Consider the following 23368-nt stretch of genomic DNA (forward strand, 5'->3'; position numbering starts at 1 on the left):
ACGTGGACAAACCATTTGGGATTGCGGAAGGAGTTTCCACAAAATAGGTGTTGTCCAAAAATTCCTTGCAGTTATGGAAATAAACCCACAAAAAGAGAAAGAGATATAGAGACTGGGAAAAATAGAGAGACAGGGAGAATGAGCATGTGTGCATGCCCAGTGTTGGCCCAGTGTTTGAGTATTTGGGTATATCTATCCAGGAGTTGTTTTTTTTCTTTTTTGTCTTCAAACTCTATGATGAAGTGAAAGAACTCTAGTGACAAAATCTTTCAATAGACATTCAAGTAAAAACAGACAAAAACAAAGAACATATGGGAAGAGGGAGTGAATTAGGGCAATATACATCAACAAGTGTCTTTGTGATTTCTGATGATAAAAACCTTTTAACAAGGCTGTTTTGTTTGTCACTGTGCTTAGGGAAAGAGCATATATGAATTGATGAACTCTGAAAGAGTCAGGGTGACAGAAGTTTCACTCTGTTCTTAAATTAAACCCATTCTAAGCCCAAAGATGGTTATAATTATTCTTTCCCTTTATGGTTGTATTCACTTGAAAAGTCACAGCCAATGGTATTAGGCTGGCGGCTTCCTTTTGGAAGTTCTTAAAAGCCCACGTCACAATTATTCCAACCTGACCTTGCTGGTCCACACCCTCATTACAGGCCAAATCTATTGTCCTGGCACAGCTTGACATTGTCAAACATGCTCTCTGCATTCTGTTGATACAAACCTGTAACCAATTCTGTCTTTTAATTCATTTGCATTTAAGAAGCGGTGCATCTGGACAATGACTTCACAGGTCCCACTGTCAAGGCTGTTCTTACCATGCTGGCAGAGAGCCAGGCGAGGCTGCCGGCCCAGGCTCCTTTTCCCAAGTCCCACCCAGACGCTGCGTGCGCCGTCATCCTGCTGAAATGTAAACCCCAGATTCAGCTGTGTTTGTTATGGTTGCACCGGCCCTCAGTGAACACACAACGCTGTCACAACGTAGCTATAACAGCGGGGCAATATTTCAACAACAATCTATTTGGTCAGCTGCAATTACATCACTAGGTGGTCAAACACATAAGTTTGCAGGAATGATAATTAGGATTATTTCGCGGGCACTCTTAGCAAGGCAACTACACACAGTTCTTATTTCCTAACACACCTGGACATTCAATACAGAAGTTTAAGTCAAGTACTTTTAAGTATGTTGTCACAGTGTCTGAACTTGACCCCACTGGACTGTGTTCACAGGAGCGCCATCATTACTTTGCTCAACTCAACAGCAGGGCCTTCTATACAGCATTGTCTCTTTTAATCATGCAACTATAAACAATAGTTTAGATTGAATAGTAGCGTTGCCCTTCAGATCACTGGCCTGCCACACTAATGGCTATTTACTTTCCAGAGAAAATGAGTAACCAAGACAGTCTATTTCTATCCCGAAACGACCCCAGTCTCAACCCCACGAGGTGAGAGGGGGACACATCCTTAACTTTAATCCAACCGCTGGCCCTGCAGACCGAACGCTAGTGCAACAACCTTAGGGTCATTAATTTTATTCTCTGTCCTCATGTCAGTTCATGACTCAAAGTCACCATTGCTAATTTAGAGAGGACCTAATATGAAAATATTAAATCCATAGCCTGTTGTGTGCGACTGGCCCAGCAGCAGAGCTGGGGGTCTATGCAGCGTGGCATCACTCGGGTGGGTAATTTATTGTGGGAGCTAAGTGTTTCCATTTGCAGCAAGAGCCACTAAAAACAGTCTCGCTGAAGGTTTCTGGGGGGCCCACTTGTAAAAGTACTGATGCGGTGTGAGCTGGCTCCTGGCCTGACAACCTGTTTGGGGAGCTGTATAGATGGGATTTTAATGAATACATAATCCAGTCATCACAAAAAGGACTCCTCACACTTGCCAAAGGTACACTTTTGACCATTGTGTTTTTATTCACTCGATGCAGAGGAGTGTGATGCATTTTTAGTAGAGGTTTCTGAAAGAAAATAAGACCTGCAAAGACATTTCTGTTGGTGGTTTCCATTACTATGCCTTCTGTAAATTTCCATATGCAAGGATTAAAATGTGGGGCAGACCTTTCACTCTAACTCATGACTAAGACAAAATATATGACCTTGAGTGCAATGAAAGTGAAGAAATGGAGAAAGAAACACTGATTGATGGATTGATGTTAGCTCTGCAAATATAGGCCAAAATGTTTTTGTATATTTATAAAGTACGTACTAATCAATGCACAACACAATATCCCAGTTGATCCAGCGCAATAGCCATATGTCAAAAAATGCACTTATCTTCACAAGAAATAGAATAGCCAGAATGTATTTAAATTATTTTTTGTTGTTGTTAATCAATTAAATCTCACTATCAGCAACTCACTGCTGCCCTCTACTGAATCTAATGACCACAGGGATCCTATAAGAGATATTCCTATAAGGAGTAAGTCATTACAAATATGAATGTGGTATGTTGTAAGGTATTTACATGTAAACAATGCATCATGATTGGCAGTCTCAGATCTGTTTCACTTTTCTGCTGAACCTGTCTTTAATGTAGACCTACATGCAATACAAGTAAGAACATTCAACAAGGTAGCAGGTAATATAGTATGCTTATGCTAGACAAACAAACCCTTCAATAGAGTTCAGGTACGTTCTAATGTGGAATTTCACCTGGAGTTGATTTGGCCTGAGACAGATACTACTGTATTAAGCCATTGCCCTAAGTTTGGTTTGGCTGCCCAGCTGTTAACTCTGTCGGACAGAAATGAGAAAAGTTTGTGAAACAAAAGCCAGAAAACCAAAGTGCACCTCAAAGACCAAAGAAAACATAACAATAATGATATCATCATGCTGCTCAGCATCTGGGAAAGTACCATATTATCAGCCATACGGAGGGCATTTTTGGTTTGACTGAACAAAAAAAAAAAAAGATTTCAAGATTTCAACAACATTTTTCCCCACAATGCATGAATGAAGAATGGATAATCCCTATGAAATGAAAAGAGTCAAATGTTACAAGTCCACAGCTAAATGAATACACATCTGTCTGTAGAGTAATGATGATTGCTCGCTAAAAGAGAGAATAATCACACGTGGAAATGTCACTACACTGATAATAACATTCAGATCATAATCAGAGCCAAAGACTAATGTTGAAGTGGTGTGTCATATCACTTTCTGTGGGAGACTGCATACGCCCCCCCTGGTTGGACTCAAGCACCTTCCTTCCAAGAACGTTTTCTCCCAGTTCTAACATTAACCAACAGGCCTTATTTCCTGAAACCAGAAACTCCCTCAGCAAAAGGAAACCCAGCAACACCTGCACCAGTAAGAGGCCAGCCAGGACGTGAGTCAAAAATCAGGCCATTACACTCAGACATGGTCTAATAGTACGCTGGAAGTGAAAATATGTATTTCTCTGATTTCCAGTTAATAAGTTTCAGGTCTACTGCAGATCAACAACTCCTTATGAATTTAGATGGGCAAGTACTGATGTATACTGCATGCTGTCAAATATATCATCAAAATAAATACACAAGCTGACTCTAAAAGATCATCAAGGATAATCAATCAACTGTGTTATATAAGCAATTCCCCACAAAACACACAATTATTTCCTAGACAAGAGGAGGGAAGTGATTTAATTTCACAAGGATGTTACAATTAAAATTGAGAGCTATTTTCCTGAGGATGACAAATCTTACTCGGTTTATATTACAATCACATGGCTCCTTATTTTGGAGCAGAGTGCAACCCACATGTGCCCTCACATCCCACAAACTTGAGCTGCTTTTTCCCAGCGAGAGTTGATTGATTGGCCATCAATTGAGACACGCTCCTCGAATGAGAGCGGTCACCGCAGGACTATCAAGTAAACAGACTTGGAAGTCAAGGCCAGCAAAATCCCTTGTGTCTCCATACCATCCGTTAGGAAGGCAAAGCCGGATCTCATGTATCTGTGGTCAGACAAGACCGCCACCACTTCCTCGTATTGCAAGGCTGCTTCAAAACCACGCCAGTATGCACTCTATTTCCCTAACCTTTTTTAGGGGTTGGAATTCACATAAGCATGTGGTATGCTTCTGGAGTTTGGGACTTCCAAAAATCTGACTGTTTATCACTCAAATCAACAAAAATAAACAGTCCACAGTGAAAACATATTCAACCATAGTGGAAGATCTTTCCATAATGTCATATCTAGGCATCACTTCTGTGTTATCCTGTGCTTACATGGTTTGGGTCTCACATCTTTCATGGTGGGCTGTGTTTAATAGAAGTGATAAGTTCATACTAACTGGGACCAGACTGTTGAGCGAGGCTGTCGGTCTTCTTTCAAACCCCTTTATGTAAGGCTTCTTCCTGATTCATAATTGAGAGTGCCCAACCGGTTGCCAAATCAAATGAATCTGGTCCACTGTTGACACTGTAGTCCCCCCTCGTGTGAAAGTGGTCCGACAGCGGTGGTCAGCACATGCCAAAGTCCCGGTGCCAACAGGATGTTATAATAGCAGGCTAGTTTACAAAGCAAGCCACTTCCATGCAACGGCATGCACGGCAGCTGAAACAGTAAATAACTTCCGTTTCTAGTTTGTATGTGTTTTGATATTCTCTATGACAATTTGTCACATGGGAGCCTTGTTATGACGGGTGTTGCCTATTGCCTCTCGATGAAGATGTTGAGGCAATAACACATTTTTCATGTCAGTGTAAGCAAAACAGAGGTCAAACAAAATACCTTCAAATGACCTAAAGTACAGGGACGTAGTGTACCAATGATATTATCGTTCATCAATTTATTTATTAATGAGGCATTCAAAAATGGTACAGTAAAATGTGTAAACATAGAATCGAACGGGAAAAAATGCAGTGGTAAAAAACAGAAAACACAAACAGGAGATGCAATTATTAATTTGTGCAGGTGAGATAAAATGTCAACATCTCAAAACAAAGAAACAAAGTCAAAATAATAAACAAAGACACAAATGGACTGGATAACAGAATCTAAGTGACAACAGGTCAGGACACAGCATGGTAGAAACAATAGAATAACAATAAGATCCATAAAGTGCCAAGGGAGCTAAAATAAAGTTAAAATAGCCGTAACACAGGAAATTAAATCCTAGGGGGAAGTCAGTGTGGTAATGAGTGTGAGTGTGTGTGTGTTTGTGTGCTTGCAATAGTAGGGAGAGAAAGAGAACGTGTATGTTGAGTTACTGAGGCAAGATTTCAAGCGATTTGGTTCATCACACAGGTTCTAAGACTATATATGAAACAGCTGAGGGAGATAGTTTCATTGTCAATGTGAATCTAACTTTCCACGGTCGAGATCCTCTATATCTTATGTAGAACTGATGATGACTAGTAAAGTACTTAGGATGGTGCAGCTTGTGTCTACTGTTGTATGAACTTGTATGTATGAAATTTTGAAGGACATGGGAAGGGATTCTGGTTGACTTATGTATTTGAAAATAAAACACAGATTTGATATATATTTACGCTGTCGATATTAGGTTGACAAAAGGGTGGTGCTAAATAATCAATCGGTCCTGCTACTCAAAGTGGCTCATCTAACAAACCTCTTATCTATTCTCTAAAATATGGATCCTGAGGAGATTGTTAGCAAATAAGGAAGAACAAGCAATGCATCGGGTAAGCATAAATCAAACTATAATAGTGTTAAAAGACCAAACCACTAATCTTATGATCGTATCATCTAACCTGATGATAATTTGAGACTTCAACATTTTACTGCAAACATAGTATATACGTTTTTACTATCTCAGAGTTTCTACGAATCTGGCTGATGAAAAGAAATGAAATATTTTCCAGTAGATAAATGGGCATTTGTTTTGCTGCATTTCCTGTTTTTTGCTATGAAAATGATGAAGTTCATATTGAGAGATACTTTTCTTAGCTCTAACCAAATGCAGATTATTATTTCCTTCAGCTGTAAGAGACGTTTTTATGTGTCAAGATAAGTTTGGTATCATCAGCAAAAAGAACAAGATGCAGGATGCAGCACCCAGGTCATTAATGTAAAACATGTTACAGATATTTCAAGTTTAACTAACAGCTCATTACAAGTTCACAATCATAACAGACCACAGTAAAATTACAGAATTACAATATATGTGCAAGTCCTTTACAGATAAAACAGATTTATAACAACACCAACCATGTTGGAGGTATCAATCTCTAGCAATACATATACATTTGGACCATTTACCATATAGTATTTACGTTTAAATAATTAAGGACAGAGAAGATGGGTGTATTGTGTTCTGTGTTTTTAAAGAGTCCAAGGACTTAGTTGCACATTTTCAATCTCTCCCTCTACACTGATAACGATAGGACATTTCCATTTGATGCAATACACAGCAGCAATATTGAGACATGCAACACTTCAAGCCATAGGGAAACCGTGTCCAGGAGGGATAACTGACACCTGGGAGCTGTGGACCTGAGAGAGAGAAGCATCAGGAGAGAAATTAAATAAAATGAATCAGAAACGGGGATGTTAATGGCATTGGCAAACTTCATCTATCAGTCTATTACTTGCAATTCACTTTAATGGAGAACAGTCCCAGTTTACATCTCTTGGAATATTAACATTTTCTACTAGTGTAAATGCAATCTAGTGGCTATCATTTAGCAGCTATAGCTAAGTTCTTGTATTTATTCAAAACAAACCACTGTTGCTGCTGCCGGAAATGTAAAACGCATCACTTCCTGTACGCCAGAGGATTTTTCCCGGAAAAGACCTACCCAACAGCGGGTGTTCAGAACAGCAAATGTAAGAAATGTCAAAGCTTTCATAAACTGGGTAACAGTTGAATCACTACTGCGTTACATCAATCAGTGATAGAGGGCAGCAGAACGGACATTTATGTACATGAAAATGTTGTGGATTATTACTTTAATGTTCTGAAATTCTACCAATCCCATAAGCAGAAGGAATAAACTTACAGTGCATTTCTCAGGAGTGACATGTTGACCGCGCGTGTCTGTTGGATTGTCTGAGCTAGAGCAATCTTTTCATGCGGCAGGTGTGCTTGTCTATGTGCATGGTGGCTTGGTCCGTGGAGCTGGTCAGGACGTCCAGAGCCTCGTCTTGGCGCTCCAGCTCCGTCTCTGCCTCCAGAGCCAGGTTCTTCAGCTGCATCAGCATCTGGGCCCAGAGACACACACAAACAAACACACACACACACAAACAAACACACAAGCAAACAAGCGCACACATGTATACACACACACATAAAAAGAGCATGACAAACTATACATCATTAATTTGAGTACTTGCACACCGGCCCCCAGTGAACTTGGACAAACAAGGAGCAGGCCACGAATAAAAGAAGAGGAGATTCAATATGGAAATCTACAGAGAATGGGGGAGCAGTTGGGAGTGTGGACCTGGTGCTTGTGGACCATATGTGGAGAGGTGTAAAGATGGGGTCAGTGAGTTAGAAAAGGGAGTGCGCCAATGGGATAGAGAGAGAGGAGTAGAAAAGAGTGAGAAGTCATTTTATTCACAGTTCTCTCTCCCTGCCTTGGCCACAGACAATGAGCAGCTGCTAAATGTCTGCAGACGAGACGGCAACATTACAATTCAACACCGACCAATGATGCAATAGCGGCTACTCATGTGGCAGGTATATGATGGTTATGATTTCAAGTGTATGATACTTGAGAATATGTTTGAGGAGAGAGGTCTTGGCTCGTCTGCTGGGCTCATTGATATCAGACGGACAATAACGTTTGTTTTCTACTTTCACCGGGTTCAAGGAATACTGCAACTACATCTGCATGGTCCAACAACTGTGTATGTTATGGTTGATGGAACAACTTAAATACACCAAGATGTGCCAAGCAAAACCTAATAAACACTCACTCCAAACCCCACCACCGTGGTTTCTAAACTAATATTATGTTATCCTACACATGCTCACACACACACATTGACATTATGTCAGTTTTCACTGGCGAGTAAACGCGGACATTGCAACTGAGCACAGGAACTGCTCCAGACAGCAGTTAGAAAACAGATAGTATGTCAGTACACACCGAAGAACAACTGTATTCAATCTCCCAACTTTGTAACTTTACAATTTAAACCAGGATAATATGACTGAATCATGCCCAGCAGTTACATTTACAGGAATTCTGGTGTGTCATAGAAAAAACACTGAAAATGACTATTTTTAGCTGCTGCTTATACAACGGCTAGAGGACTTAAGTCATGTAGAAACCCCCAAAATTAAACATTTAGGCTAGATTTAATACAAAAATATATGTGTCTGTGTCATGCGCATGAGCGGGGTAATTTCGAAGAACTTTAAGGACTGTGAATTAATACACAAATAAATGAGATTAAAAAAAAAACGGCTTTATCATACTTATGAGTGAAGCAGTTTCTAGGAAATTGTTAACGACTAGGAATTTTCAACTTCAAACGATAATCCTCATTTGAATATGCTTGCACAAAGGGGGATATTTGCTAAAGCACTTAGGGCAGGACGTTAAACTGTGAGAGCCTCTCTACAACTTGCCCGACTGTAGATTCTAATCTTGACATGAATTACATTAAGAGTAGGGTGTGTGCAAAAGTGTAACATTAAGTCAAAATTGGTAGCCTTTGAAGTTTGAACTATTACAACTTATCAGCAATAGACAATACGGCATTGATATAGAAACAATAGACAAGCAACACTGCATGACTGACCCAGCACTGTCACTGCTATGATGAATTTGTTTGATAAATGATTATATAGACAAAAACGATAGTGAACTACACTAAGAAAAAAATATGTTGACATTGTTATAATGTACAATAATTAACTAAGTATCAGTTATAAAGTGCCTACAATGCCTCATTCAAGATAGGTTTTATAGGTCTGTATGATATAGTCTTGGCCCCAGTTAGTCCTAGTAAGGAAATATTGGCATTAACTACTGTAGTCAAGATTCAAGCTAAATACGTGATGTTTATGTAACCATGGTCTAATGAAAGTTGTATACTGAAAAGGTTTTGCACAAAGTATCTTGCTCTAAGCAACCTGTACTGGTGTGCTAAACAAAAAAATATTGTGAGAATTTGCGTCACTGTATAAGTCTTGCCACCATAGACCATGCCTCTAACCCTGCACAATGTTACAAGCTTCTGAATGGAAAGACTTTGTACAGTCTGACCAACTAACTGACCATGTCTCTTTCCCTCTCTTAAACCCAATACAGACTTTGGTTTGTGGTCTCACCAACTAACATTTAAAACATACAGGATGAAAAATAAAAATCATTATGCTGAATTGTGGTTTGGACTGGAAATACCATTCTCTATAACATTCACCATTTTTTTTTTTCATTTTCACATGGAATAGAGCTTATTTTCTCAAACTTATTGTAATGACATCAGTTCTACACTTCATAAAACAACTAACAAAAGTCAAAATATGTGTTATTGAAACTATAGGATAATTTAGAGTAACAGCAGCCACAAACTGAGGCAAGTGTCGAGCAATTTGTCGCCCGTAGACATAACATTTGTATTACCTGCCTTGTACATACAAATATGAATGAATCTAAATGTATCAACAGTGCAAGTCATACATCGACACGGGCAGTGGGAGACAGAGCTATGGACCTCACCTGTTTGAGTTCCTGGGCCTCAGCCTGACTGACAGATGGCTGGAGAACATGCACCTGCAACTGGGACAGCTCCCCTGCTGGGACCTCCACTGGGAGTTCAGTATCTTGGCACCTCTGCAGCAAACCTGACTCCATGAGCGGAGATTGGGGGGGAAAAAAAGTGCAGAGTGCATCTGTTGTTTATGAGGAGGCCAGACAGTAAACTCAAAGTACAGCAACCGGGGCCTTTAGGGTGAATTGACTCTTATCAAAACACATTTCTTTCAAGGAAACACACCTAGATCCTTGCGCAAAAGTCATGTGCTTGAAATGTTTTTACACGTGGTTGCACACTGAAAAAAAAAATGCAGAGGTAGAAACATGGAGCTTTACTGCCACTTGGTGGTCAAATTCATAATATGGTGCAGTGCATTAATTACACAACAAGGAAACAATAAGCACAGTGCCTTTGTTGTAATATCTATGTTCCTTACCTTGACTCCAAACTGAACCCTCTGTGTCACACGGAGATGAGGCTGGAGTCGTCTTGAAGGCGGTGTATTCGCTGGTGTACTCCACCTTCTTTTTGTACTGCATCTCCATCACTGACATCGCCTCTGGCATCTTGGCGGACAGGAGCCGGTAGCATATATCTGGCTTCCCGATAAACCGCTGCCTAATGCTGATCTCGTATGGGTTGTGCACCCTGATCTCGTCCACCTCGTTCCGTTCGAAGCGGTGAAGGAGCTGGTAGGTTGTGTCTCGCACTTCCAGCGAGGACACCAGCACCAACAAGCATCCGGGCTTCAAGTCTGAGTCCCCGCCTTTGGACACCACGGCCGGGACGCTGGCGATCACCTTGTTCCTACCTGAGCCCTTCCCAGCGGCGCCGGCGGCAGCTCTTGCAGCATCCTCGGCCTTGGCCTCCTGCTGAGCTCTCCAGGGGAGTTTACCAAACGGCCACCAGGGAGGAGACTCCAGTTCTGACAGAAGTCTGCAGACAGAGTAGACAGGGATCAGGTCACCACTATTAGATTAGGCTTATTTTGTATTGCAGCTATGAGGTTTTAGCAGCTAACAAAACATTTAGGCAAAACTGTACAGCTACATAAACACAAAACATGAATTAAGAACATATATTCCAAACAAAATGTTTTTCAAAATGGCATCCAGTCTGGACATATTTAGGTAATTACTTGTCAGCCACGCCCAGATCGGAGTCAATCTTTTCCAGCCCCTGCATCATGTTGTCAAACTGCTCTCCCTGGTGGCTGAGGACTCTGCCCGTGTCCTCCAGTCGTCTCTGGGCCCCGGCCACCAGGTTGATCAGCTCTCTGCCTTTGGACGGCTGGGACTCGGCCCCCTGCGCCTCGGTGGAGGGAGACAGAAGGCGCTCTCTCCAGAAATGCTCCAAGACGTTGTAAACCACCACCCTGTTGGGCTTCAGTGAGCCAAACCAGTGCTTCACATTGCCCTGTTCGAGCACCGTGAGGGTGCTGAAGATGAAGCTGGATGACTCCATCTTGATCTCCATGATCCGGGAGAGGCGGAAGCTGGCTAGACTCTCCTTGCTCTGGTCAGAGCTGAAGCGCAGCGTGGTTCTGGTGAGGGACAGGGTGCCGTTCTCCCATCGTTTCTCACTGTTGATGTAGTAGGAGCCAGGCCAGCTGTGGATGGGAACGTCCCGGCTCATTTTGGAAGGAGTTGGCGATGCACTCACCTAGGACAGGGACAAATCAGCTCCAGGATTAAACATTAACCATCCACATGCAGCCACTGTTACATTTCATCTGTTGTATTGACTCATCTCTGTCTAGCTACTGAACATAACGTTACTTTGTTTACAGTATAATAAAGGATCCAGGCAGCAGATTAGCTCAGCTGAGCCGTCAGTTTCAGTTGTGAAGAAGCAGCTTACTGTCCGGTTGACCACAATTATAAGAGTGCGTCATTATAGTGCTATGAATCCTCTTAACAGTTTTCACTTCCCCCTAGTAAAGCACAACCGTCCCACACAACATTACTCGAGTACATTATCTTGTTCGGCTGAGCGTGACGTTACTCACTCAAAACAATATTGTTTATCACGGAAGTGACGTGTCGCAGGTGTACAGTAGTATTTACTGTCCGACTAGAAAATTATGCCACCAAATTTTAATATCTCGATAAGGTTTTGTAAAGATAAACGGATTTGAATTAAGATAATTTGTAGTGTTAGTATTAATTGAATAACAGTGTTAATATAGGCAGGGGTAATATACGTAAAATAGAAGAACAGTAACGTTATAAATTATGTGAATCGTTCTTGTATTTTCCCTGCAATCATCGCGATGGAATCGTATGGAGCGACCTGTTTTCAGAAAAGCCAAACGTTAGTCTTTGGGCTTGAATAAGCGTTAAATTGGACAACACAAGTGGAAGGAGATGCATAATCTAATCGTAAATCAATTAGCCTGCTAGCTTTTAGCAACAGTTCTTGCTACCCAGACAGTGACAGCTCAGCTAGCTAGCTAACTAGCTAGCCAAGGTTTTGTTTACCATCATCATGGACAGGGAATCATATCATACTTGCTGCAGCCTAGTCAAAATACCCAGACAATCGTATGAGCAGTTTTGGTCCTCACATTTTGTGGACTACATTGACAAGGAACTGAGCTATTCTAAATTCTTCAAGAAGTACTTACTTCCCAACCACCCATGTATGTTTTCAAGAAGGTTTACTGAGGACTGGAAGTGTAGAAAACAATGGGTGACTGAGGAGGGGAAACCTAATTTCCAGAAACTGCTGCAAGAGTTTGGTAAGTAAAGCTTAGTACTAATGTATTAACTACCACACATTATTGTCAGTGCATACAACTGCTGCTGTCATGTGAATGCTGTCATGTAAATTTATTTTGTTCATTACAGATGAGGCTCCAGTTCCTGTTGCAAACTGCAATGCAAAGGAATACCATGCAAACCCCAAACAAATTATGCCTTTTAAAGAATTCATACACTACTGGAAGGAATACATCCAGAATGGCCACTCATCACCTAAAGGATGTCTCTATCTGAAAGACTGGCACATGTCAAGGTCTCACATTAATACTGATTTAACTTGATTTTTTTTGTTTTGTGGATAGTCATATACCTGTAATGTACAGTATATGTACCTATCCATGATGAATATTGGTTTGTTGTTTTACTACAGGGACTTTCCAGAACACAATGTTTACACCACACCAGTGTTCTTTTCCTCTGATTGGCTCAATGAATACTGGGATACACTTGAAGTGGACGACTATCGGTTTGTCTACATGGGACCCAAAGGCTCATGGTATGAAAATGTCAGCGTTAATACAGTCCACAGTAGAAATGTGCACCAGCTCATTATTTCTTTCTTTGTACAATGACATGAACTTTCCTGTCACTAGGACCCCGTTCCATGCTGATGTGTTCCGCTCCTACAGTTGGTCTGCAAACATCTGTGGCAGGAAGAAATGGCTCCTGTACCCCCCAGGCCAGGAGGACTTTTTACGAGACACTCATGGCAACCTCGCTTATGATGTAACTTCATCTGACCTTCGAGACAGAGGCCTTTTCCCACACTCTGATGAAGCCTGTCAGCCTCTTGAAATTATTCAAGAGGCGGGTGAAATTATTTTCGTGCCCAGTGGTTGGCACCATCAAGTTTATAATTTGGTAAGAACTGTAACGGTAATGTTGTCAACTTCCAGTAGAGCTTACAAATTCTCATTAACAAGTAAAAGGGTAATGTTTGATCCAGTTTGAACTGCTTCATAGGTGGTAGCAAAATTACATCAAATGCATAGTTAAGATTCATCCTAAAACAGAATGCACATTATATTCTTCTGATCTTAGAATACTATAGATTGTGTACATTTACATCCACAATTTACATAACATCATTTACCAAATGCATATGTCATGGCATATGTCAGAATTCACATGTCCCTATTGGACATGCGATTTTTTTTATGGATGTAAAACAGTGTGTTTTATTGATGTGAACAGTTTATCATGATCCTGACTTATTTCCCTGTCTTGCAGGAGGACACCATCTCCATTAATCATAACTGGCTGAATGGCTGCAACGTTGACATCATGTGGCAGTTCCTTCAAAACGAGTTGTCTTCTGTCCAAAGAGAGATAGAGGAGTGGAGAAACACCATGGACTCATGGCATCAGCACTGCCAGGTACTGTAGGGAAAAGACTGCTCAGTCTACATGCTGTCTAGAAATATGCTGTTATCTTGAATGTATACAGTATTATGTTTATGTAAGATCATTGTTTTGTGTTTCTTTCCCAGGTCATCATGAAGTCTTGCTCTGGTATCGACTATGGGGAATTTGCCTCGTTCCTGAAAATCATTGCTGACAACCGCATGTCTTTCCTGAGCTCGTGCTCGTCGGGGGACTCCTCTGATTACCCAAGGCATCTCTCAGAGACCCTCGCCACACTTGGACCTCACCACGCTGCCTTTGACCTACAAAGAGTGGCTCATATTCTTGAATGCCTACTCTGCAATGAGGACTTTAAGCGGCTCGATCATTCAACACTGAGTTCACAACCTGAAAGCATGTTGCAGCAAATTCGAGACACCATACAGTCCACAAGAGGGCAGCATCTCCTTTACCAGGAATAGAATATGTTCAGTAGTCTCCCTGGGATGTAAACCTAACCTGACAATGGCTTGAATAAAAACTGTGCCAATTTGTGTGGTGTGAATTAGATGTTGATAAAGGTAATACTGCACATTTGGTCTGAGATGTATTGCAGTCTCAAATGTGCCTGTGAATGTGTGGAAATTGAATTGAAAGATAAAATGGAGAAAAAAATAAGGGTTTCTGCATTGTGTTTCTGCATATTTATTTAACAACAGAGCTATATATGTATATCATGTTGAAAAGTGATGTAGTACATCTGTTAAATAACATAATGCTGAGGTAAATATTAATTTAAAATGTGGGAATAATCACTAACAGAAAATGTTACTGCAAAAAAAAAAAGCAAAAATGGGAAAACATTCTCAAATGTGGATTAGTGCGAAACAGCAGGAAGGGCAATGACAGTGTAACATACTTCAGGGTCCTGTCTACTAGAAGTCTGTCACTTGTGATGCATGTCACATTTTTGGGAACAATAAAACATTGCCTTCTTCACTTAGTTTTTAAGTCTTTAGGCCACCAGTCTGGCACAGAGGCCTCGAGTGTTACTGTGGTGTCGTCAGACGATTTGAGCGCCAGCACCTCTTTGGAGAGAGCCATGCGGATTAGGCTCAGACCGAGCTCTCCAACTCCTGCTCTGTGTTTCCCAGCTGCCTTGCCCGACTGCGTGTGTAGCGAAGCTCCTTCCTCGAGGTCTTCGACTGGAGCTGACAGGCGCACTGGCATCAGGCGTTTCCGCACCACCCCGGTGTGATGAGTCCTGGCTGTGAGCTCCTGGCCGATGTAACAGCCTTTGCTAAAGCTGATGCCCTGCATGTAGACGAGATTGGATTCTAGTGGGAGTGCCACGCCAGGAGGAAGGTCCTTCACTCCCTCAGGGAGCCCTAGACAGCAATGACAAAAATGTTTTAAAAATGTCACAAAATTTCCCGAGCACATGCGCATACTAGAAATGGGACAATATAACGAAATTCAATATATTGCAATACAAAAATGTGACAATATTCTGCTGTAGTAATCACAAATGAGATGATTTGCCCATCACAATTTCACAAGCTCTCCAACAAAATCATATTATTTGCACTTTGTAATGACATTTTTAAATTGTTGTTTACATTCTAGTAAGCCAATTCCATTGCTAGAAAGATTTGTGGCTCAGAAATGAACATAATTCTGCAGTCTGTTTGTTGTCACTGAACCTTTATTTATTACATGATATCGTGGTTGCATCGAATTGTGAACCCCATATCGCACATAGAATCGCATCATGAGAGAAGCATATCGTCCCATCTCTAGTGCATACAAAACCATACTTCTCTCCACATGCCTCTTCTAATACTGATGTACTCTAACCTACTAATTGGTCTTACCTATTGCATAGCGATGTCTATGATACTCCTCTGTGTCACCTTGCTGACACGATGCAATCACATCCAAGGGGTCAACTTGACTGTCCAGCACCAATCTCCAGCCCATGGCTTCAGTTCGAGGATCAGCCTCCCATACCAGAGCTTTTTCTGGGGCGGAGATCTCAGGTTTACCCACCTCTTGACCTGGGGTTTTCTGCCGGGGGAGCACCGCCCACACGGAGAGCTCTGGACAGGGGCTTAAGGTTACCTTCCGGCGGATCTTGTACACCTTCAAGTGTCTCAAGATTGAGTCCTTTACCGTGCTGTCACACTCGAGGAGAACACCGCACCCTGCCTCTGCTTCCTTCAGACTGAAAGGAAATACAGCAAGTGAGAGCCTTATCCACCCCCAGATACTCTTACAGTTAGATTTCATCAATTTGTGATGTTCAGTGTGTTGCAATTAACTTTTTTGTGTACCCACTTTCCCTCAACCTGCCTCATCTACTTCAGTTACTGATTTCCTATGTTTCCCACAATGACTCTGAACAACCCCCAGAGAACAGGCGTGAACCTACTGCTTTCAATCAAAGGTGGGTGTATGAGCATATATAACTTGGTAGCCAACTATGTGCTGGTGGCCAATTCCGGAAACTCTTGACCAAATCCAAGAGATACACTCTTCGATATGAAATTATAACAATATCATTTTTAGCTTTGTACATTTGCTATTGTAGGTGGAGAAATTGTTATCTCTGTATCTTCTACGATGGATTTCTCCCTGTATGATTGTTGGAACGCCGGCACAAAATTGTGAGTCTAGAAAGAAGCCCTTGCTCTTTTATTGTGAGGAACTGACACCAAAACCTGATGTTTACCATCAATGTTTTAGATCGCTGAACAAACACTCAGCTCAAACACCACTGGTTCTGGGTAATGACCAGACTCTTTCACCCTAGCTACATCTACAAAATAAATACATAAGAATACGGTAAATAACATTAACTGGATGGGAGGTATGATGGGAAGTTATCCATGGAAATTAGAAAAATACATCACCAAACAACAAAATGGACGCAGAAATCCAAGGTACATCGCTATAATAGCCATTTTTATGGTGGATTTCTCCTTTAATTTGGCTTAGATTAGAGTCTGCATGTGCTTAGTGTGTGAGCCAAACTGTACACACACTCCTTTCCATCCCTGACATCTGCCACTGTAATGATGGCATGGCAGCTGCATTACATAGATAAGTGGCCACACCCACATGTTTACTGTACAGTGAACTATACTAAAAAAGTGCTGACAACGTGGGTAAAAAAAAACAACTGTTCAAAAATACTACCAAGTGTGCAGTACCTGTACAACATGATGTCATATAGTGTTCTTCCTTGCACGTTTAGCATGTGAGAATACATGGCTCTGTGTTCGGGCTCTTCAAATAAACCCATGTCGTTGGTTATAATCCCTTGAAGAAACGGACTTGTGTCTTGTCCTTGGATTTTGAACACGGTCCTGTGAGGAAGGTTATAGCACACATACTGTCCCGGGGCGTTTCTACCCGCCTCCTGGCTGTACTTCTTGATGTGGAGTCCAGCTGAATGTGAAACACCAGTGAGTGAACACAAATACCGACCGGTGGATTTGCTAGCATGACGCGCATAAACACCGAGCCAGTTACTGTAAATAAACGCTCCCTTGGCGAAACAGAAAACCCCCATATTATACATTAGGACGAGTGTATAAATGGAGCAACTGTGTGGATACTCCGCCCGATAACGACACTGCTACATAAGATAGGACACGGGACTTCACTTCCTCAGCAGACACTCCATTTTGAAGACCCACAATGCATTGCTCGATAATATTGGAACACGTGGGTGACCGAGCAAGACTGTTTTTATTTTGCTCACTCTGTATGCTCTTTTAGTGAGGAGTTTGTGTCACGTAAACAGAGAATGTGTGCCTTTCATATCATCCACAAAATTGTTTTTTTTTTAAATGTTTTTATACCATATGTTATGCCTTATTGGAATCAATTTATTAGTGATAGAAACTGAAACAATGTGTGGATATTGCCTAACAAATATTCACTTGTCAATAAGATCAAATAAGCTTCGTTTGAAATCATTCATGAATATAATCCTGCCATCCACACATTCAAAAAGCTAAAGAGAGATCCCAATGTAAACTGTACCTTTTGTGATGCCCACATAAAAACAGCAGTACTATTATTCGATATACTATACTCTATTTTTTTGGAAATATATTTGTTGATACATCATGGTTGCAATAAAAAAAAATTTTTGTTTTTGGTTTCTCTAAGTCTAATAGAAGCAAGAAGAGTCAAATATATATAATCTCTTGGTGGCTACATTTCATAAATGTAAGTTTACAGATTAAAAAACTATTCTCAATGTTCTATAAGGAACAACAATAGGAACAATAGGCCTATTTGAATGCTATCATATTCCAATAATGTGAAATTGGATAAATATTTGTCTTTCCTTTAAGGTCTTCTTGTATATAATGTTATACCCCTAGCTATATTGTATGCATTCTATGTATAGTAATGTTGCTGTACTTTTTTGTTTTTCTTAAATAAATAAATAAATCCTTCCTGCACACTGACTGGGAAGTGAAGTATTCAGAGTTTGGCGAAGGTGTTTTTGACACCTTGGTTGACAGTCCTTTTAAGCAAAGCCTAGTCTCGCTTGGCCAAACATTTCTCCACAGAACCAGACCAGATCTACTGTGGCATTTATATCAGCTTTTAAGCCTATAAACTCAAATTTGATCATGGTGGAGTAAATTGAGTCAGAAATTACCATATGCATTAAAAGCATTTCATTTTGCAGTTACTATAATGCACCCTGGCTTGCATTTGTGTGTGACAGAGAAAGAATGACACAGACAGAAAAATAGAGAAAATACCATAAAGCAAGATGCCAGAGGTTTCAAATAAGTTTATTTCTTCATGAATAAAACACTGGAACAATCTTAAAAAGTTTGAGGCACTTTGGAATATGATAATAGTGAAGGCAGGATTAAGTGTTACTATGAAACCACTTTTAGAAACATACTGATTCAATGACAGAAAACATAAAATGCTCATCTTCAAGACATAACATGCCTAAACATAAGATAAATGTCGAGCTAATTGAATAACTAAGGATGGGTCTTCTACTGTAGCCTATATGTATACTGTATGTGCCCATTTGTAAAGCATGCATTATCTGCTTCAGATTACAGAAACTATCAGTATTTAGTTTACAAATATTCAAATTTTCAATACAATTCACTTACCTTTTCCCCTTCAAACATGACACTGCAAGGCTTTGAAACGTATGGAACAGATAAAGGCTTTGCACTTACTGACTTAAGATCATCCCACAGTGCAGATCTTTACTACAAGAGCCTCTAGTGACACAACCCCATTGCACTATTTTCATCAAAATATTTCACGTCATCTGCTTCCAGCAACACTCACACATACTACATCCAAAATACTTCTTCAAATATTACACATGCATCTTTCCCAAATATCGTATTAAATCTTCAGTGAATTTTATTTGTCCCCTGTATTCTGGTTGAACTGAGGACCGCCCATATTGCAAACAATCATGATTCTTCAGGAACAAGTCATTGTGCAATTTTACGGTGTTTTGCACTGCATTTTCAAAATTTGATTTAGGCCACAATCACACACTTTCAAAGATAAATTTCTTCAAATTATCCAGTTCAACAGCAGTCAAGGGTAGATCAAATAAATAGCTCCAAGCATTGAAAGTCTGTTTAGAGTCTGACATTTTAGCTGGAATTAGAGATGTTTAACTAAGTAAAGCTGTTAGCCATGTCCCAAAGCTATGGTAAGCACAAAATTGCACACTACAGTAACAAAGAAGATTCATAGCACTGTATTTGGTAATTTCTTCTTAAAGGTTTTCTTTTTCCCCAATACTACTAAATATTGTTCCAATGTCACGTGTAGATTTGTGTGTCCTCCATCAGCTCTACCTCACAGTGTGATTGATAATGTGTTTTGTTGTCCAATGTCGCATCACACACACATCCTCCAGTTGTCTTACAGTGTAGTCCTGGAGTCTGAAAAGTTTCTACTATTTATTTAGCATATGGCATTCATTTCTAGATCCAGACAGACGTCTTTCCGTTTTTTACAATGGTCGCAGTTTTCTCTGTGGCTGATTTTGGCCTGGCTCCTTGTTTCTCCTGGACTGTGTTGACCCGATTCTGCTCTGCCATCGTGCCTCCAGATACAGGACTACTGGTTCTGGAGGTTTGCTGGTTGTTTTTGGTGCTATATGTTTGGAAGGCCATATCCAGCTGCTCCTGGGCGACCCGTAAGTGGCGGTGTAAGCTGGCCAGATCGGAGGGGATGTTCTCGTCTGGGCTGGTGCACTGCTGCTCCTGGGCCACGTTGGCCATGTTCTGCTCATGGGTGATGAGGCTGTTGGGGATTCTGTTGGGTTTGTCTGACTTCATGACAAGGTTGTACCCCGGAGGCGAGGCTGGAATGTTACGAGAGAACGGGTAGCCGTAGGACGTCCGTCGGCCCCGGTTCCTCTTCTGGCGGAGCGTGTCCCGAAACGTGCCGATTCCCAAGTGAAACATCTCGCACACATTTAGGATTAGACAGAGACAGCTTACCACGTACATGATGAGGAGGAAGATTGTTTTCTCTGTGGGCCGAGAGATGAAACAGTCCACTCTGTGCGGACAGGGGACCCTGTTGCATACATATGAAGGGTCGACACGAAAACCGTAGAGGAGATACTGGCCAGCGAGGAAGCTGATTTCAAAAACGGCTCGTGACATGAGTTGAAGAACGTAGATTCTCATCAGTCCCTCTTGCATAATTCTTCGGCGGCCATCGTGTTTTTGTGGTTCTCGGCAGGCGCTGGCTGCTGGTTCAGGTTTTGCCTCCTGCACCTCCAGTGTATCCTCGTAGATCATGGGCTCAGCATCATCGTCCTCCTCCTCTTCCAAGACGTGCTCCAGATGGTGGGTCTCCCTCCACCTGGCGTGAGGCGGCTTCTTACGGAGCCTGTGGTGCTTCCTGCGGTCCTCCTCCGAGGTACGGGCTATTTTGTGGATGGCATAACCCAGGTACATGATGGAGGGGGTGGAGATCATGATGATCTGGAAGACCCAGAAGCGGACGTGCGAGAGGGGAGCGAAGGCATCGTAGCAGACGTTGTCACAGCCCGGCTGTTTGGTGTTGCAGGTGAACTTGGTCTGCTCGTCCGAGTAGATGGACTCGCCTCCGACCGCCGTGAGCACAATGCGGAAGATGATGAGCACCGTCAGCCACACTTTCCCCACAAAGGTGGAGTGGTTGTGGATTTCTTCCAGGAGACGAGTGAGAAAGCTCCAGCTCATGTTGGTCTTACAAGCTTTTCAACTAGAATCTGTAAAGATAAAAAAAGAATTGATTAGGACCTAAGGACTTAATCAAGACTTGATTAGGATTTGACAAAGCCATGAGTCAGTTGGTTTTTTTTTCAGTTTGAACTATTTGTGATATCTTACCAACAATCACAATGAATATTACTCCATATTACTGCTTTGTTATTGTTTTTATGTGTCTTTATTCTCTATTAACATACCCATAAAGTTAAAATTTGTATTGTTTATTTTAAATGTTTGTGTTGTGTTTGTTATCGTATAGTTATTACAGTCTAACCATAACAAATCCACTCTGGTCACTAAGGAACTGGACATGCAAATTTTCAAAAAGAAACAACTAAACAAAGACACTGAAATGATAAATGACAGATATACAGGTAATCTTATGCGGAAATTGTTTTTCCACTGCCTTAGTTACGTAGCTGTAGTATTTGCAGTGCAAGAACGAGAGACACATTTACTTTGTGAATGTCTCAAAAACAAACTGCACCCATATTATGAACACAAATCTGCACAGCAGGACTTGTTGACGTAGATGACATCCATGTTGAGTTGATTGCACGGCCCAAGACAAAACAATGGCTTGTGTTGATAAAGCATGTCAGCAACTAGGGTGATGTCATTCAATCCTGCTAGCCCATCCCAACACACACCATGCAGCATTTCCGATGTGTTTAATAAGATGCTTCATTTATGAGGGAGAGAATTCTGATTCCATTCAAACAGAGAAATCACTCAGCTACGCATAAACCCTCCTGCTAACAAATCTTCTTGTTTAGCCAGAGTACCATTTGGTTACCATTATTACCAACATTATCACTTTGCTGCACCAGAGTGTCCTGAGGGTGAACCAAAGTGCTTAACACTCCAAGAGGGTGACATAATAATAATAGGGAATAATTCTGACAGATACAAATTTTCTTTCTTCTTTTCATTTATGCAAAGGCCACTCAGAGTGCCACTTGAGAAACATACTGTGCTCGGTGCTTGAACACTTCACGTCAAGGGACAGGCATGAAAAAACATATGACATAAAAACCAGGAGGCTGTCATCTATTAGCACATGGTCCACTGCATAAACTCAGACTAAGCGGTGATTGTGTCTCTGCATGGAATCATTAAATCCACTAAAAAGCTTTTACTATAAACATTCATGTTTAATGTTGTATTGTCAAGTAGGATATTGTCTAACTCTGTAAGGAAAGTAACAGGCTCTGCTTTGTCCTCAGGTAAAAAGAGGATATAGAAGCATCTGACTGATAGGAGGGTAAGAGCCATATGGAGGAAACTCAAATGTGAAGGTCTGTTTGTGTGTTTGTACTCTGATTTTCAGTGAAATCGCTTTGGTTTCTCAGTTTGCTGAACATGTCAGCTGTTGAAACTGTTTAGACAGGTCTATAGTAGGCCTGCAATACAACAACAACATCAACACAGCAAGAACAGCGATGCCTGATCATAATGTGTGATGAATTGAGGCAGGTGAAAAGAGGATGTGAGAGCACCCACAATTTCTTGCCTATATTTGTCCTGCCATGGGTTCTTAACATGATACCACAAACACACCAAATTCCTCCGCTGACATCCTACCAATACAGCAATGGTTTTTATAGAGTTTATAGAATTTATAGAACCTTTATTCATACTTCATTTGCAAATTTTGCCCACATAAAAATACAGGCAACTGAAATGATGGTTATCTCTGACTTTTGATCGTTATTTGTTATTTCTACCTGCCAAAAAACACAGTCCAATGTAATAACTGTGCTGTCTTTGCTCTGTCAGTCCCAAACTTTGTAAAAAAAAACGTCATACATATAGTTTAATAAGCAGATGCTTTCCATGGGATGGACATTTTCTAATTATCTAATTATTCAACCTGTAAGATAACAATGCTGACCTTATCAAGGAGCTGTTAAGATACTTATTACTTACTTAATACATTTTCTATTACAGGTGTAGAAAAATAGACTGAAATCAAAATAGGTGGCCTCCTTAATGTCAACAAAAATCAATCAAGACCTCTCTTGCAAACTAGAGCTATGTACTCTCCTCACAGTCACTGCTGGGGTTCGGAGGTAAGTGAAGCGGCGGTGAGGAGATAGTGTGTTAATGCTTCTGTCCCTTCATTCATGGGGCAGAAGTGAGCAGCAGAAGTCGTGTTGATCTCATGACTGTGGCACTGTGTTCCCTGGCGTGGGATGTGCCATCTCCCCCGCCATCTGAGTGAACAGGAGAGGCTTGTTGGTCTGCCACGAGGCCTTCCCCTCCAGATCCAGCACTGAGGACACTGGGGAGGGGTACA

At 41.2% G+C, this 23368-nt stretch overlaps 4 protein-coding genes across 5 annotated transcripts; 1 reads left to right on the forward strand and 3 right to left on the reverse strand.

Moving 5' to 3' along the window:
* Nucleotides 1–5889: 5889 nt before the first annotated feature.
* snap47 (synaptosome associated protein 47) lies at nt 5890–11680 on the reverse strand. 2 transcript variants are annotated; one of them, XM_078287794.1, is made up of 6 exons: nt 11468–11680; nt 10819–11342; nt 10117–10616; nt 9644–9768; nt 6968–7169; nt 5890–6461 (listed from the first exon to the last, which is right to left on the reverse strand). In XM_078287794.1, exons 2-5 carry the CDS (start codon nt 11313–11315, stop codon nt 7023–7025), a joined length of 1269 nt encoding a protein of 422 aa, XP_078143920.1. In that variant the 5' UTR covers nt 11316–11342; nt 11468–11680; the 3' UTR covers nt 5890–6461; nt 6968–7022. The 2 variants fall into 2 exon arrangements, with proteins under 2 accessions (XP_078143920.1, XP_071782624.1); XM_071926523.2 differs by having other exon boundaries at nt 11459–11680.
* A 141-nt stretch (nt 11681–11821) lies between these two features.
* Nucleotides 11822–14452, forward strand: jmjd4 (jumonji domain containing 4). Its single transcript, XM_071926528.2, has 6 exons — nt 11822–12420; nt 12530–12695; nt 12813–12938; nt 13036–13303; nt 13673–13819; nt 13933–14452. Exons 1-6 carry the CDS (start codon nt 12168–12170, stop codon nt 14266–14268), a joined length of 1296 nt encoding a protein of 431 aa, XP_071782629.2. The 5' UTR covers nt 11822–12167; the 3' UTR covers nt 14269–14452.
* A 28-nt stretch (nt 14453–14480) lies between these two features.
* Nucleotides 14481–17471, reverse strand: iba57 (iron-sulfur cluster assembly factor IBA57). The gene is made up of 3 exons (XM_071926526.2): nt 16999–17471; nt 15661–16010; nt 14481–15174 (listed from the first exon to the last, which is right to left on the reverse strand). Exons 1-3 carry the CDS (start codon nt 17367–17369, stop codon nt 14783–14785), a joined length of 1113 nt encoding a protein of 370 aa, XP_071782627.1. The 5' UTR covers nt 17370–17471; the 3' UTR covers nt 14481–14782.
* Nucleotides 17472–19785: 2314 nt separating this feature from the next.
* On the reverse strand, nt 19786–21039 carry gjc2 (gap junction protein gamma 2). The gene has a single exon (XM_071926474.1). The coding sequence runs from the start codon at nt 21037–21039 to the stop codon at nt 19786–19788; it is 1254 nt and encodes a 417-aa protein (XP_071782575.1).
* Between the last annotated feature and the right edge of the window lie 2329 nt (nt 21040–23368).

The sequence above is a fragment of the Centroberyx gerrardi genome, chromosome 13 (genome assembly GCF_048128805.1).
Source record: "Centroberyx gerrardi isolate f3 chromosome 13, fCenGer3.hap1.cur.20231027, whole genome shotgun sequence".
Taxonomy (NCBI): Eukaryota; Metazoa; Chordata; class Actinopteri; order Beryciformes; family Berycidae; genus Centroberyx; species Centroberyx gerrardi.

Excerpts from the sequence above, each read along its gene's own strand:
- snap47 (XM_078287794.1), bottom strand. The coding sequence starts at position 11,315 with ATGAGCCGGGACGTTCCCATCCACAGCTGGCCTGGCTCCTACTACATC. Across the intron at positions 10,617-10,818 it reads GATCTGGGCGTGGCTGACAA|ACTTCTGTCAGAACTGGAGT; the intron begins GTAATTACCTAA and ends CTCTGTCTGCAG. Across the intron at positions 9,769-10,116 it reads GGGTTCAGTTTGGAGTCAAG|GTTTGCTGCAGAGGTGCCAA; the intron begins GTAAGGAACATA and ends TCATGGAGTCAG.
- gjc2 (XM_071926474.1), bottom strand. The coding sequence starts at position 21,039 with ATGAGCTGGAGCTTTCTCACTCGTCTCCTGGAAGAAATCCACAACCAC.
- iba57 (XM_071926526.2), bottom strand. The coding sequence starts at position 17,369 with ATGTATAATATGGGGGTTTTCTGTTTCGCCAAGGGAGCGTTTATTTAC. Across the intron at positions 16,011-16,998 it reads TATGACATCATGTTGTACAG|TCTGAAGGAAGCAGAGGCAG; the intron begins GTACTGCACACT and ends ATTTCCTTTCAG. Across the intron at positions 15,175-15,660 it reads TAGACATCGCTATGCAATAG|GGCTCCCTGAGGGAGTGAAG; the intron begins GTAAGACCAATT and ends ATTGCTGTCTAG.
- jmjd4 (XM_071926528.2), top strand. The coding sequence starts at position 12,168 with ATGGACAGGGAATCATATCATACTTGCTGCAGCCTAGTCAAAATACCC. Across the intron at positions 12,421-12,529 it reads GAAACTGCTGCAAGAGTTTG|ATGAGGCTCCAGTTCCTGTT; the intron begins GTAAGTAAAGCT and ends TGTTCATTACAG. Across the intron at positions 12,696-12,812 it reads AAAGACTGGCACATGTCAAG|GGACTTTCCAGAACACAATG; the intron begins GTCTCACATTAA and ends GTTTTACTACAG.